This window comes from Symphalangus syndactylus, chromosome 6 (genome assembly GCF_028878055.3).
Source record: "Symphalangus syndactylus isolate Jambi chromosome 6, NHGRI_mSymSyn1-v2.1_pri, whole genome shotgun sequence".
Lineage (NCBI taxonomy): Eukaryota > Metazoa > Chordata > Mammalia > Primates > Hylobatidae > Symphalangus > Symphalangus syndactylus.
In genome coordinates, this window is record NC_072428.2 from 87,885,307 (window position 1) to 87,898,853 (window position 13,547).

At 37.3% G+C, this 13,547-nt stretch overlaps 1 protein-coding gene across 11 annotated transcripts in view; it reads left to right on the forward strand.

Moving 5' to 3' along the window:
* CACNA2D1 (calcium voltage-gated channel auxiliary subunit alpha2delta 1) overlaps positions 1 to 13,547 on the forward strand; it is a 518,973-nt gene that overhangs the window by 381,472 nt on the left and 123,954 nt on the right. For 10 of the 11 annotated variants that reach the window (XM_055283394.1, XM_055283393.2, XM_055283395.1 and 7 more), the window contains exon 10: positions 2,334 to 2,433. In XM_055283394.1, coding sequence (XP_055139369.1) covers positions 2,334 to 2,433 — 100 coding nt within the window. Of the gene's footprint in view, positions 1 to 2,333; positions 2,434 to 12,104; positions 12,394 to 13,547 lie in introns of those variants that run through there. The other variant, XM_055283402.1, reaches the window with a different exon arrangement.

The following is a 13,547-nucleotide window of genomic DNA, read 5'->3' on the forward strand; positions in this document are numbered from 1 at the left end:
ACATTTTGGAGGCTGAGGTGGGAGGATGCCTGAGGCCAGGAGATGGGGGTTACAGTGAGTCGTGTTCATACCCTGCACTCCAGCCTGGGCAACAGAGCAAGAGCTTGTCTCAAAAAATAAAAATAAAAAAAATAGGAGATATACCTAATGTAAATGACAAGTTACTGGGTGCAACACACCAACATGGCACATGTATACATATGTAACAAACCTGCACGTTGTGCACATGTACCCTAAAACTTATATATAAAAAAAGACATAGTAGCTGATCTCAAAGATAATTCAAATGTATTAGGTAAACTAGACCTTAACAAATAACAAAAGTAATTGTAGAAATTGATATAAAGTATGACATAGCACCAAAGGAATCCATAAGAGATAGCAACTTGATTTAATGTATCAGGAAAGCATTATAGAGATAAAATTGGGATTGAATCCTCGTGGCTCATATTTTCAAAGGCAAGCATGGGAGGGGAGAGGAAAGAGAGTGGAATTTCAGGTGGAAGAATTGCCAGAAGTGAAGCTGCACAGGTAAGTCTGGGGACATTTACAGAGGAGGTAGAGGATTGAAAATGCCTTTGCAAAATTATGACTGAGACAAATCTGACATGGTTGACTCTATCTTGTTTCTAGCTTCACAGGCTGATTGGCTGCTCATTCCTGGGTGTGGGCCAAGATAACTTTGGGAGAAATTTAGTTTATAGTTTAGATGATAATAGCCCTTCCCTAAAACAAAACTGCCCTTATAAAACTAATGAAAGGCTACCAAATTAGAAGGATAAGAGAAACTTGAATTCTACAAAGATGTAGATGTAGTTAAATAATTACTAGCCATTATTCTGGAGGTCACAAGATTTGCAACTTCCCCTATTATTCCTGTAAATAATATCACTATTCTAGAACCTCAGATGGGTCTTTTGAGATATCTTTTCAGGCTTTTGCATTTCTAGCAGATGGTCCCACGGGGACCTGTGCCTCAACCAATCCTGTGCCCCCCACCCAAAAGTGGGCTCAGCACAAGAGGGCCATTTTCCACACCCCTGTGATTTCATCTTCAACCAATTAGCAGCACTCATTTCCTAGCCCCCCTGCCCACCAAACTGTCTTTGAAAAATCCCTAATCTCCCTCCGAGCCTTTGATGAGATTGATTTGAGTAATAACACCATCTCCTGTCTGGCATGGCTTTCCCCGCATCAAGTAAACTCTTTCTTTACTGCAATGCCGTGGTCTTTGTTAGTGCCACAGGCAGGAAGAACCTGTTGGGTGGTTACAGGAAGGAGAGAGAGAAAATGCCAAAATGAAAGGATTGGAATACAGAGCTATTGAGATTTCTGGCTATTTAGTCAGTATCTATGAGTTGTTAAAAATATTAGGTCAGAATGTGTTTCTAGAACTTTCACCTGTTAGCATGTGAAGGAGACTAATTGCTGGGTTGACTGGCTATTACTGTAGCTCAGCATCTTCGTATAATGAAGACTGAGCCAGAGAGAAGTGAGGATGGAAAGGAGACCATAGCCTTGGAACACTGTTAAGTGGAATGAATAAGGGAGTTTGCCTGAAGGCACAGGAAGGTTGAGAGGGAAGAACAAATTGGATGACTGAGACATAGACTCTTTGGTACCAAGAACATAAATAGGAATGAAAAATATGTTTGGAAGGAATTTGTCATTTTGGACATTCAGTTGTAGTGGTTCAGCAGGCAGCTTGAAGGATAAAACCAGGAAGGCGCTGGGAGCTAGAGATGTAGAAGTGGGGGTTAGTCACCTAGAGTTGAGCCAGCCCTGCACATAGGTGCAGTCACCAAGTATTGTAGAATATGTAGAGGAAAGAAAAATGAAGAATAACTTCTAGAGGATATTTACTTTAGGATGCAGAACAAGGCATTTTCTTGCAAATCTGTTATCATAATTGTTATGTGGATATATAATTATTGTTTTAATCAAGTCAAACAATGGGCTCCCTGGAGCAATGACTATGTCTATTAATCTGTCTACTCCTCTCTTCTAACTTGGCTAACAGAACTGAATGAGTGACTATACCATCAGTATCCATATTTTTTTAAATTTTTTAATTGTCACTTAACATGTAATTTTGATAATTTCAGTTAAAAATGTACACATACTGATATTGGGAGGAAAGAAAGGCAGGATTTCTTATAATTTCCACTTCTGTCAAAAAATGTGACTTTTTAAACTGATTTTTCAAGGGCAAAATTATTATTTAAATAATATATAAAAGATCTAGGGTCAGTGCATACATTATCTTTCCCTTATGATGTTCTTGATTAAATAAATGATGAGTAACATGTATGGACCCATTTGTCTATTTCTAGGAGTGGAAGTGTTAGTGGATTGACACTTAAACTGATCCGAACATCTGTCTCCGAAATGTTAGAAACCCTCTCAGATGATGATTTCGTGAATGTAGCTTCAGTAAGTATAAGATGACTACATTTTCCTGAATTAAATTTGCGATTTCTATCTTCTCCTGACTTTAGGTACTTTATACTTTTATCTTATAGAGGCTGAGACATTTTTGATATATTGCAAGACTATCTTACTGACCTGTCCTATCTTAGTGACTGATCTTCTTGTAATTCTTTTTTTTAAGGTTTTATATATATATATATATATATATATATATATATATTTTTTATTATACTTTAAGTTTTAGGGTACATGTGCACAATGTGTAGTTTGTTACATATGTATACATGTGCCATGTTGGTATGCTGCACCCATTAACTCCTCATTTACATTAGGTATATCTCCTAATACTATCCCTCCCCCTTTCCCCTACCCCACAACAGGCCCCAGTGTGTGATGTTCCCCTTCCTGTGTCCAAGTGTTCTCATTTTTCAATTCCCACCTATGAGTGAGAACATGCGGTGTTTGGTTTTTTGTCCTTGCGATAGCTTGCTGAGAATGATGGTTTCCAGCTTCATCCATGTCCCTACAAAGGACATGAACTCATCATTTTTTATGGCTGCATAGTATTCCATGGTGTATATGTGCCACATTTTCTTAATCCAGTCTATCATTGTTGGACATTTGGGTTGGTTCCAAGTCTTTGCTATTGTGAATAGTGCCACGTGGATCTTCTTATAATTCTATGCCAGGATCCTTTTTGAGTTTCTAAGAATTTACCCCTGGTTAAAGTAATTGAAGTAATGACTATAAATAAAAAGCATTCCACATATCCTCCTTCACTCAGAGGAGTTTAAATAGGTAATATGAGCCCCTTTACTCATGCATACCATTGAAACTCCTAGAAAATAGCAACTTGGCAGTATGATTATGTGGCAGTTTTCTATTCATTATCATCCTCATTTCATCTTGGACACGTATCTATAATGTATTATGTTTTTATAGTATGTTTTTCTTGTTAACATAAAAACCAATAGATATTTGAATGTGCTCTTATTAAAGTCTTCTCAGAACCATCATAGACCCTCCTACTCATAGCTAGAAAGTACTGAACTATGAAGCAAATGAAATAAGACAAACAAATGTTACCATGTCTCATTTTAATTCATAGAATTTAGGCAAAATGTTTCATGGCCATTTTCTGGAAGGTACATTTACACTTGCGGTAAATATATTCATAGAGATGTGAAGAGGAAGAATTTGTGGTAAGGTTATTTTGTATTGAAAAATGGATCTGTCTCTGAAATGACTTGGGAGGAATAAGTTAAAGCAGCTGGTCTGAAATTGATTTACTTCTTAGAAAGAAGAAGGCAGGAGACTTTGTTTAATCCCTTCTCACCTGAAGCTCCAGGTAACTAGATTATTGATATTTACTAGGAGGAAGAGAATTTATCCCTGAAATGTTTTTAGTGGTATATCGCGGCCTAAGAGTAGGTGTAGTACAACACGATACCTATAAGGCAAGGTTCCTGGCAAAACTCTCTCACAGGTGATGATATAATTCTCTGGGGAATAAACTGGAAGTATTTTATAGTTTACAAGGAGCTCTGTGAAACTTTTTGTGATTTCCCTTCATATGGGCAAGAAGAATGTGTTCAGCACAGGAAGGAGGAGCTGGGAAGCCCTCCTCTGTGTGAGGCCTCTATCTACTTCATCTGAACCTTCAGAAATCCTTTAGCTTGTCTGTATTCTCAACATTATTTATTCAAACTTGATACTACATAAGATCTCTGATTCATTTAAGTCTGATTTTACAATCTATCTGACCCTGTATGTCAGCTCACTATGTATTTCAGCAAAATGCAAACAACTAGAATGTAATACTTGATCTCTCAAATAAGATCATCAGGAAAGATACTTATTTGGCTTTATTTGTATATAAACATATAGTTCATAACAAACCATTAGGATAGTTCTTAAAAAATACCATCTGTGGCATAGCAAAAGAGAAAGTCTTAAATCCAGTGCAGATTTGACATATCTAGGTGAAATTTATATAAAACTAGCAGATATTCAGTGTGGTGAATGTCTTATTCTGACTTCTTCGAGAAGCTGAACCTCACTTGTAGATTCAAATATAAATAGTGTATTTGGGAGGTGATCACAGGAAACACTACTACTTAAATAAGTCAGGCAGTGGATGGAAGGAAACAATGACAGAATCTTGCTTTAATTTAAAGGAACTTAATTCTCTGAGGAATTCTGGAAGCCATACGTAATATTCACTTCAGAGTTAACTTGCCCCAAATCCAAAGGAGCTGAGGTTTTAGGTAGCAGCCTTCCCTATGTGTGGGAAAAACAGACCGGCCACAAGAGGGAGTACTGAAACAAAAAGTTGTAGGTGCTGGTAGGTAGAAGCCTGGCCCAGGATCCAGTCTATCCAGTCAATGCTTCTTAAAGATGGAGACTGGTCTCCATCTTTAAACAAAGAAACATGGAACATCAGGATGGTGGGCTTCTAGAGTTAGAACCAAGGACATAATTCATACTCATCTTTTCTTTCCTCTGATACCTTTCCTAATTTCCCTGCAGCCTTGGCCAACTCCTGTGCTGGTGGCTTGCCTAATAGGACGAACCAGACCCTTAGCCCTGGGGCCTATGAATCCGTGGTTTCTGTGCCCATTCAAACGGTGGTTTCTGCAGTTGTCCATTCACAGTTAATCTCCAACCACAGACATGCTTGAACGAATCTCAAGTTCCCTCTTACTATTATGTAGCAGCAACACCCATGATATTCCTCTTGTCAACTGGAACCCTGCTAGTAGCATCACTTATTTTTTTTTTTCTTGTAGGTCTACTGGCATGAGAATTGAAGCATATTCAGATAGTAGCTATAGATTTAGGTTTAGTTAAATTCTTTCTGGGACCCTGATAGAAGCACTGCATTACCCACCCCTTTCCCCCAACATATACACACTTGGAAAGCAGAACATTTATTTCAGTGGAGCCTGAAGTCTCAATGACAAGAAGTACACCTTTCCCAAGTGGATCACTTTTAATTATAGTAAGAGGGGACTTTCCTACTTTACCCACTTGGTTTTCATATTCATACATTCTGCCTTTTAGGGGCAAAGCCAGGGGGTGGAGGAGAAAATTGATATGTAGCATTTGCCAATTTTCATGATGCAAATATTCCCACTATGACCAATTTTAAGCTACCAATGTGAGGTTAACTGGCTTTTAAGTTTCGTGAAAATTTCAACCATTTTTAAGAAATTATTATTAGCAGTTACAAGCTGGCTTCAGCACATAAGCACCATGGTTGAAAATACATATCGCATCTTGAAGACAACATCCCAAATCAGATTGTCATCTGTAAGCTGGAACCTTAGTTGTACCCTTAGAGGAGACTGTCCCAATGTTATCAGGCTGGCAGCCTCTAGTGATGCAACATATGGTAGACCCTGTGAGTCCTGTGGTCATGTGCTTATTATTGGACTCCCTTTACTATAACGTGTTGCTTAGTTTGAGATGTTATTCAGTATCCCACGATAAATCAGGCAGTATTTGTGAACCTGAGGATTAGTGATACTTGATGACACTTCATCTGTGAACAAGAAAGGGGAACCCATAACTGGAATTTGTATCCATAATAGGAAAAACAAATTTGACCCCTTCTCCAAGGGGGTAAAATGCAATATAATAATTTTTTACATCGAGTTGCTGGTTGCTTTCTTTGAGAAGTGGTACTGTAATGAGGACTCAGCATCACACTATTCCCATGGGTTGGTTATTTACCACTGGCAGTAGTTGCATCAAACTGGATGAGCTTTTAGGCCCATGTATATCCTCTCTGTCTACTATCCAGCTCCTCCATTCATGGGCCTATTTTGCAAGCAGTACAGTTGTCACATATAGAGCTGGATGATCTCCAGTGGACAGATCATCTTATCTACCTAATTGTTTAGTGCCTTTTCTGTGACGAATGTTCTCTAGCAAACATTGATGCAAAACACAGACATCTATATGCTTCATGCCTACTTCCGTAGGTCCATCCTCATGTTGCTTCTCCAAAACTATGTATGAGGAACATCTAATTTTGATCCTTTTAGGACTTTGGACAACCAGCCATGCCATTTATAACTGTATAGGAGTCCATGAGTTTTCTAATTGTAGGTTACTTATTTTCCACAACATATTGATGGCCAGTTATATTTTTGCCTCAATATCCCTAAACATCCATTCCCTGGCATATTATCTCAGTATCTTCTGGTTCATATTAGGCAGATCCTGCAACTCTTTTGTTAAATATCCTCTTATTTTTGTTTTCCTGGAGTAGAGACTGTACTTTTCAAGGTGGGCCGTGTTGATACTTGGCCTTTTTTTTTTTTTTTTAACTTTTGAGTAGGTTTATTGTCATGTAACCTTTTGGGATTCTTTCCCTTTTTTTATTATATATATATTTTTATTATACTTTAAGTTCTAGGGTACATGGGCACAACGTGCAGGTTTGTTACATATGTATACATGTGCCATGTTGGTGTGCTACACCCATTAACTTGTCATTTACATTAGGTATATCTCCTAATGCTATCCCTCCCCCCTCCCCTCACCCCACAACAGGCCCCGGTGTGTGATGTTCCCCTTCCTGTGTCCAAGTGTTCTCATTGTTCAATTCCCACCTATGAGTGAGAACATGCAGTGTTTGGTTTTTTGTCCTTGCGATAGTTTGCTGAGAATGATGGTTTCCAGCTTCATGTCCCTACAAAGGACATGAACTCATCATTTTTTATGGCTACATAGTATTCCATGGTGTATATGTGCCACATTTTCTTAATCCAGTCTATCATTGTTGGACTTTTCAGTTGGTTCCAAGTCTTTGCTATTGTAAGTAGTGCCGCGGTAAACATACATGTGCATGTGTCTTTATAGCAGCATGATTTATATTCCTTTGGGTATATACCCAGTAATGGGATGGCTGGGTCAAATGGTACTTGGCCTTTTTGTTGTCTAAAGCCATTAGGTGAGATAGGATCAGATCATGAGGAAAGTATGCATCATCTTTTATGGTGTCTAGGAACACAGAAGCTACTGCCCTCTAACTAAGGGTCACAGGTTACTTTTGCCTGTCCAGAGGGTGTAGGGGAATCCAGAATTTTATATTCTGAAGTCCATTAGATGTCCTCGTCCTAGTACAAAGGGTGCCTCTCCTTGCCTATTGATGTTCTGACTTTTGCATAGAAAGCTGCCAAGGTTGTGAATGCAGCGTACTTTATAATTCTGAGATTCTCAAAAGAAAATTCTGAGCCAAATTTCTAGCACATGCCGACCTTCCCAAAATGGGAAATGAGAATCTTTTAATTAGTTGCCACACAGGTTTTCTGGCTTTCTTACTTTGCCCTTAGTTGATAGTTGGCTGACATAAGGCTATCATTTTCTTCAGTGAAATTCAACAACCAGCCAACTCATAGTTTTATGATTACTGTTGTCCCCATATCTCTCAAACGCTAGGTGCATCCCCGTTAATCAGTATTTTATTCTGATCACTGCAGATGAAAATCTTAGCAATTGTGTTGCCACAGCATCTGAGGAGTTTTTTGACTCCAGTGATGACTATACACCCAGGTACCAATAGGGTCTTTGTTGCCATATGTTTAGGAAATTATTCAATTCTGGAATCCCATTCTGAAGGTCTGCTTACTAAGAACACTGGTGGTATCTGCTTATATTGAGTTTCCCCAGAATAGTCACTGAGACAAGGATTCAAGCTTAAATGGTTTATTTGGAAAGTAACTCTAGGAAAGACTGTTAGAGAAATGTGGAAATTAAAACAAGGCAGAGAATTAATAAATGATTCATCTTCAAACGAGTTTCCACTGTGAGTGAGTGGAGCTTATTTCTCTGGGAATAAGTATAGATTTCATGAATTAGAGTTATCCTTTCCAAGGGGAAAAATGTGCTGGAGTATATAAAGTTGATGACTATTCCCAAGTAATGTTAATTCTCTGGCATTCCCAGACTACCATGTGCAAAAGCAGAGGGTTCCCTGCAATCTCAGGCAGTTAAAAGTTGGGTTGACATGAATGGAAAAATGGATGGGGCATCAATATCATCTAGCTCAATTAGAAACTGAATAATGCTATCAATAAAATGCTTTAAAATAATTTCTGATTAAGCAAGCTTTGAATGAATCTTACACTGTCAACGTTTAGTCAGCAACTAACATTTATTGCCTAAAGAACTTATAATGGGCATTGGGATTCTTAATGCCTGCCAATTTTAAAGGCCATTGATTTTCTTAAAGAATTATGTTGTTAAATGTGTATTTATTTGAAGAAAATTGTTAACTAATTTCTTAAGAAACACAATTGCAGGATATCTCCTTGTGGTTTCTGTGAACCAGGTTAATACAGACTTTACTAATGCACTGACAGCTTTTTGTAAATCCTAAGCTGGGTGTACTCATTTGGTGTGGCTTGAATGTGTGAGCTAAAAGCATATGGGAAAACAGAATATATTACTCATAGGAAAAACTGGGAATACATTTCACCTGGAAGTATGCGCCTCAGTACTTCAAGTTAAAAGTTATTAAAATACCTCCATTAATATGTCAGAAATAGGGCAGAAAAGTAATATTGAAACATGCACAATTCATGGAACTTAAAAGATAAATAATCAGGAAGGCATTTGAAAGATGAGGTCATAGTAACTTTCCACTCTGCTTCTGGAGATACGTATTACTGGTTTCGGCTCCTGGTATTACTGGTCCCAGCTCCTAGTTCCTCCTTAGGCTTAATTAGTTTTGGTTACTTATTTACTTGTTTATGGCTGTTATTTACCATAAAAATATCATTTTTTTGTCAACTACACTCTGAAGTTTTGTTAACTGTACACTTTTAATTTTATTTCAAAATAATCATTAATATATTTTTATGATTGAAAACTCACTAAATAATTTTAAGTGATTATATTGAGACATAGATTTGCTCCTCAGAAAAACAGTACAAATAAGATCCAAAGTAAACATGTGTTCATTATTTTTCTTATTTATGCATTAACCTTCTATTTAATCATAATTGATAGGTAATTATTTAATTTTTTTTTTTTTTTTTTGAGACAGAGTCTCGCTGTGTCGCCCAGGCTGGAGTGCAGTGGCACCATCTCGGCTCACTGCAAGCTCCGCCTGCCAGGTTCACGCCATTCTCCTGTCTCAGCCTCCTGAGTAGCTGGGACTACAGGCGCCTGCCACCACGCCCGGCTAATTTTTTGTATTTTTAGTAGAGACGGGGTTTCACCATGTTAGCCAGGATGGTCTCAATCTCCTGACCTTGTGATCCGCCCACCTCTGCCTCCCAAAGTGCTGGGATTACAGGCCATTTAATTTTTTTAAAGCAATGTTCATGTGGCAGAAACTGTTCTAAGTGTTTTTCATGGTAATTTGTTTAGTCTTTACAGCAACCCTGTGAGGTTGATAATACTACTATTCTTAATATTACGGATAAGAAAACAGGTAGAAAAAGTCTTAGCAATTTTTCCAAGAAAAGAGAAAGGACTGGAGCATAGCCATCTTCATTCATGATTCTAGATTTAACCAAAAAGTTATGAAGCTAAATCTTCAGGAATATTTATTTACTTTCTTTACCGTTATCTTTTGCTGTTATCAAACTTCATATATTCTTGTTTGCATTTATAATCTTTAGTTCAACCACATTATATATAATCTTCAGTGTCAATCACATTAAATTCATAATTTTAAAGAAAGTTTTCAGTCTTATGAGTTACTCTGCTTTGAGTATATACTGCCTGAAATTGATACATGTAAAGAGAATTGATTCTTACGCAACATTCTGATAAGAAAAAAGTAAAATTACATTTTTGTCTTTAACATATAGGCCCTTCTCATTAAATACAGATTTAACAATTTAATGATATGGAAATTCTCAGGAAAAAACCTTCAAAATATATTTATAATGTCAAATTGTATGTGTGCATGCACGTGTGCATGTGTATTTTATTTTCTCTCTAAAGCTGTTTGAAAGTCCAGGAAAGCAACAATATATTTTTATCTTTTGTAACTTCAGGAATCCATAGTAATAAGGCACTGAGGAAGGAGGGAGTGGTTCTATAGTTAACTTTGACAGTAATTTTTCCTTAGAGACCTCATGCATTTCTCTTTATCTTCATACCCAAAAGAATGTGGGTCATCCAAAGACTTAGAATGCAATCTATATTAACACTTTCCCAAAGTTGCCCAGAAGCCACCAGACAGAAAAATCAAGTAGCCTCTCATTTTTAGGGTTATTTGTCTAAGTTTCTTTCATTCTTTTAAAAAATAACAGTAATTTTTCATGCTTAAATCATGTATAAGATGTCAGAACTAAAGCTGCATCATTTCTGAGTGTTTCTACTATCTCCAGGGTTGTTCTTTGTTGCAGAAAGGAAGCCTGCTGTTAGCAAAGCTGAAATGCAAGCATAATGTAGCTGTTTTCCCACTAATCCAGTTATATGCTTTGATAGGAGTCAGTGGTAGATGATAGGAGCAGCAATTCAATCACAGCGTGTTCTGATTTGCAGGCAAAATTTCAAATGTTGACACAGGGATTTGAATTTGTTTATGAATGTGAGGGAGTTTGACATTTTAGGAGTAAGATGCTGCAAGCCAGTGGAGGATGATGGGAAAATGTATATGGATTGCAGACAATATGCTAAAAGTTAACAACCAAAGAAGATCTTCATGCCTTTTAATAAAACCGCACATTTCTTACTAAAGAATTAGATGGACATGTTATGATTATGTTAAGGGTCTTTGAGTCAGTTTTCTTCGTGGAAGCTTTTCCATTTCACAGTCATTATAAAATACTGTCTTTGACTTTTTACCAGAAAAAAAAATAATCAAAATATAATTCCTTATATCTTTGCTCTTGCTTGTAGGAGATAACTTTTTAAAAAATTAGTTGTTCCTTTTGTCCAGATTGTAGTCGCTAAGCAACAGTCCTAGAAGTGACTGTTTATAAATGTAAGTACAAAGTCAAAAGTGAAGAACCATAGCTAAATAGGAGGCTGGAAAGGAAGGTGAGCCCTATTCCAGCTGGAAGCTTTTCCCTAAATGCAACTGCTAAAAAAGCCTGCAGATTTCCTGGGTCCAGACCTCTGGGTGAGACAGGTCTGTGCTTATTATTTGTCTATATAAACAAACAATAATTCTGAATATGGTATTCTAAAGATTGTAAAAGTCTTTGCTTTCCACAGTATGTGGTTCAAGGAGCCAGTGTATGTTGGTTTATATCAAGTAAAGAGCAACACGATGGAGTGATCCTGCCAACACGTTATACCTGCATGGACAGTGTTAGTAAGGTCACATCTGGTTTGACTCCTTCTTCACAGGCAACCCTGTCTCTTACATGGACTGGTAGAATTGCATAGGGATAATGTGCAGCTTTGGAAACTACTAGTTTTATGACCTTACACAAAGGTCATAACCTAGGGCTTCTGTCAGTTTCCTTATCTTAAAAATGGACAGGATAATTTAACTTGCTAAAATGTTGTTGAGTACCAAGTGAAATGACACATGTAAAGTGCTTAAATATTGTAATCATGTATTATGATGATGATTATTGTTATTTAGTGTCATCTTCCAACATTTTTCCACCAACTGTTGGGAGACATTTCTTTATGAATCTTTCACATTTAAGTCTAAGCATTAACAGCCAATTTACTCAGATTTATTTGCATTACAGGATAGTAAAGAGATTTCTCCTTCTCCCAAAGAGATTTTCATTGCAGAGTAATTAAACTATTGTGTCTCTCTGGAGGGGAGGATGAGTGTGGGCTGTCAGAAGCCCCAGTATAAGATCAGGGACTTCCTCATCTTGGGACTCCTGGCTGGAAACCCATCTCACTACCTATGCAGGTGACCCCTGGCTGTCCTCTTATCATCCTGTGGGAATTGAGGTTTGGGCAGCTTGTGCAAACAAAGATGTTACTCTGCTCCTCTGTTGCTATGAGTAATAAACTCTTTGTCTCTGACTCATAGGGCTTGTATTTTTTCTGCCTTTTATCTATGACACCGTAGGAGGCTAACTTGTTAGCTTACAACTGCTGTAAAATCTCAGACATTTCAGTTCCTGACTTGATTGTTTAACACCAAACTAATATCAGAGCAGGGGGTTGTTTAAATATGGAGTTGCACTGTGTAGGCAAGTAAGAGATGATTTCAATTGTTCCATTTCCTATGTGCTTTAAATTTCAGATTTCCTTCTAAAATATGCCTAATGTATTCCTAGACAAGGACATGTTTTGTTGGTTTTTTAGATAAGGAACTTCGCTACTCAGCGTATGAAAATGAGTACAATTGTAAATTGCTGCACAATTTGAACTTAAAAGCTATTTCTATCCCCCAATGCTAAAAGTTTCTTACAAAACAGACCCTCTTTTTGCCAGAGCTCAAATAAAAGATATTTGCCATGCCAATACAGTTTTGTGACAAATCTAAGAGAGTAATTTCTTGTCTTATCAAAAGCGATCCATCTAGAGTTCAGGAAAACTTTGTTGATCTATTGCTCATTTATGTCAACAAGAAGACTGCAGTTTATTCTCTTGCCATCGAAATGGGGCCTGTAGCCAAGCAGCCTGAGCCTTGCCTGGGAGCTCTGTTAAGCAATGGGTAGAAATGCAGCATCTCAAGCTGCACTCCGGAGCTAAGGAGAACATCTGCATTTGGAAAGTCCCCCGAGTGATTCCTGTGCAGGGGTTTTTATCACGTTACTGTTAACTGTGTGTACAACTGGCAGGCTTCGCGTCATTATAGAAGAGGAAATCAGTATACTAAAGAGGTACATTTAGCAAATTCAGCAGATGATTAACTGGGGCTTGTTGTAAATAATCGTGTAATTTTCACTGACTCAGATTTTAAGAGCTTGATAATTTATAGAATTCTTAATACTATGGATGTTGGAATATTTTTATTTTGTAGACATTTGTTTCTTTGGGGATGGGGGGAGGTCTTAAAACAGGAAGAAATGGAATTAAGAGAATGTGTTAAAAGAAGAAGAATTCTATCTTCTTATGCACTTTTTTTTAGGTAAAGATGGGACCTTTATAAAAGTATTTTCATTTAAAAGATATAAAGAAATTATGGACAGTAAGAAAAGATCAAACAAAAAGACAAATTTAGTTGTTAT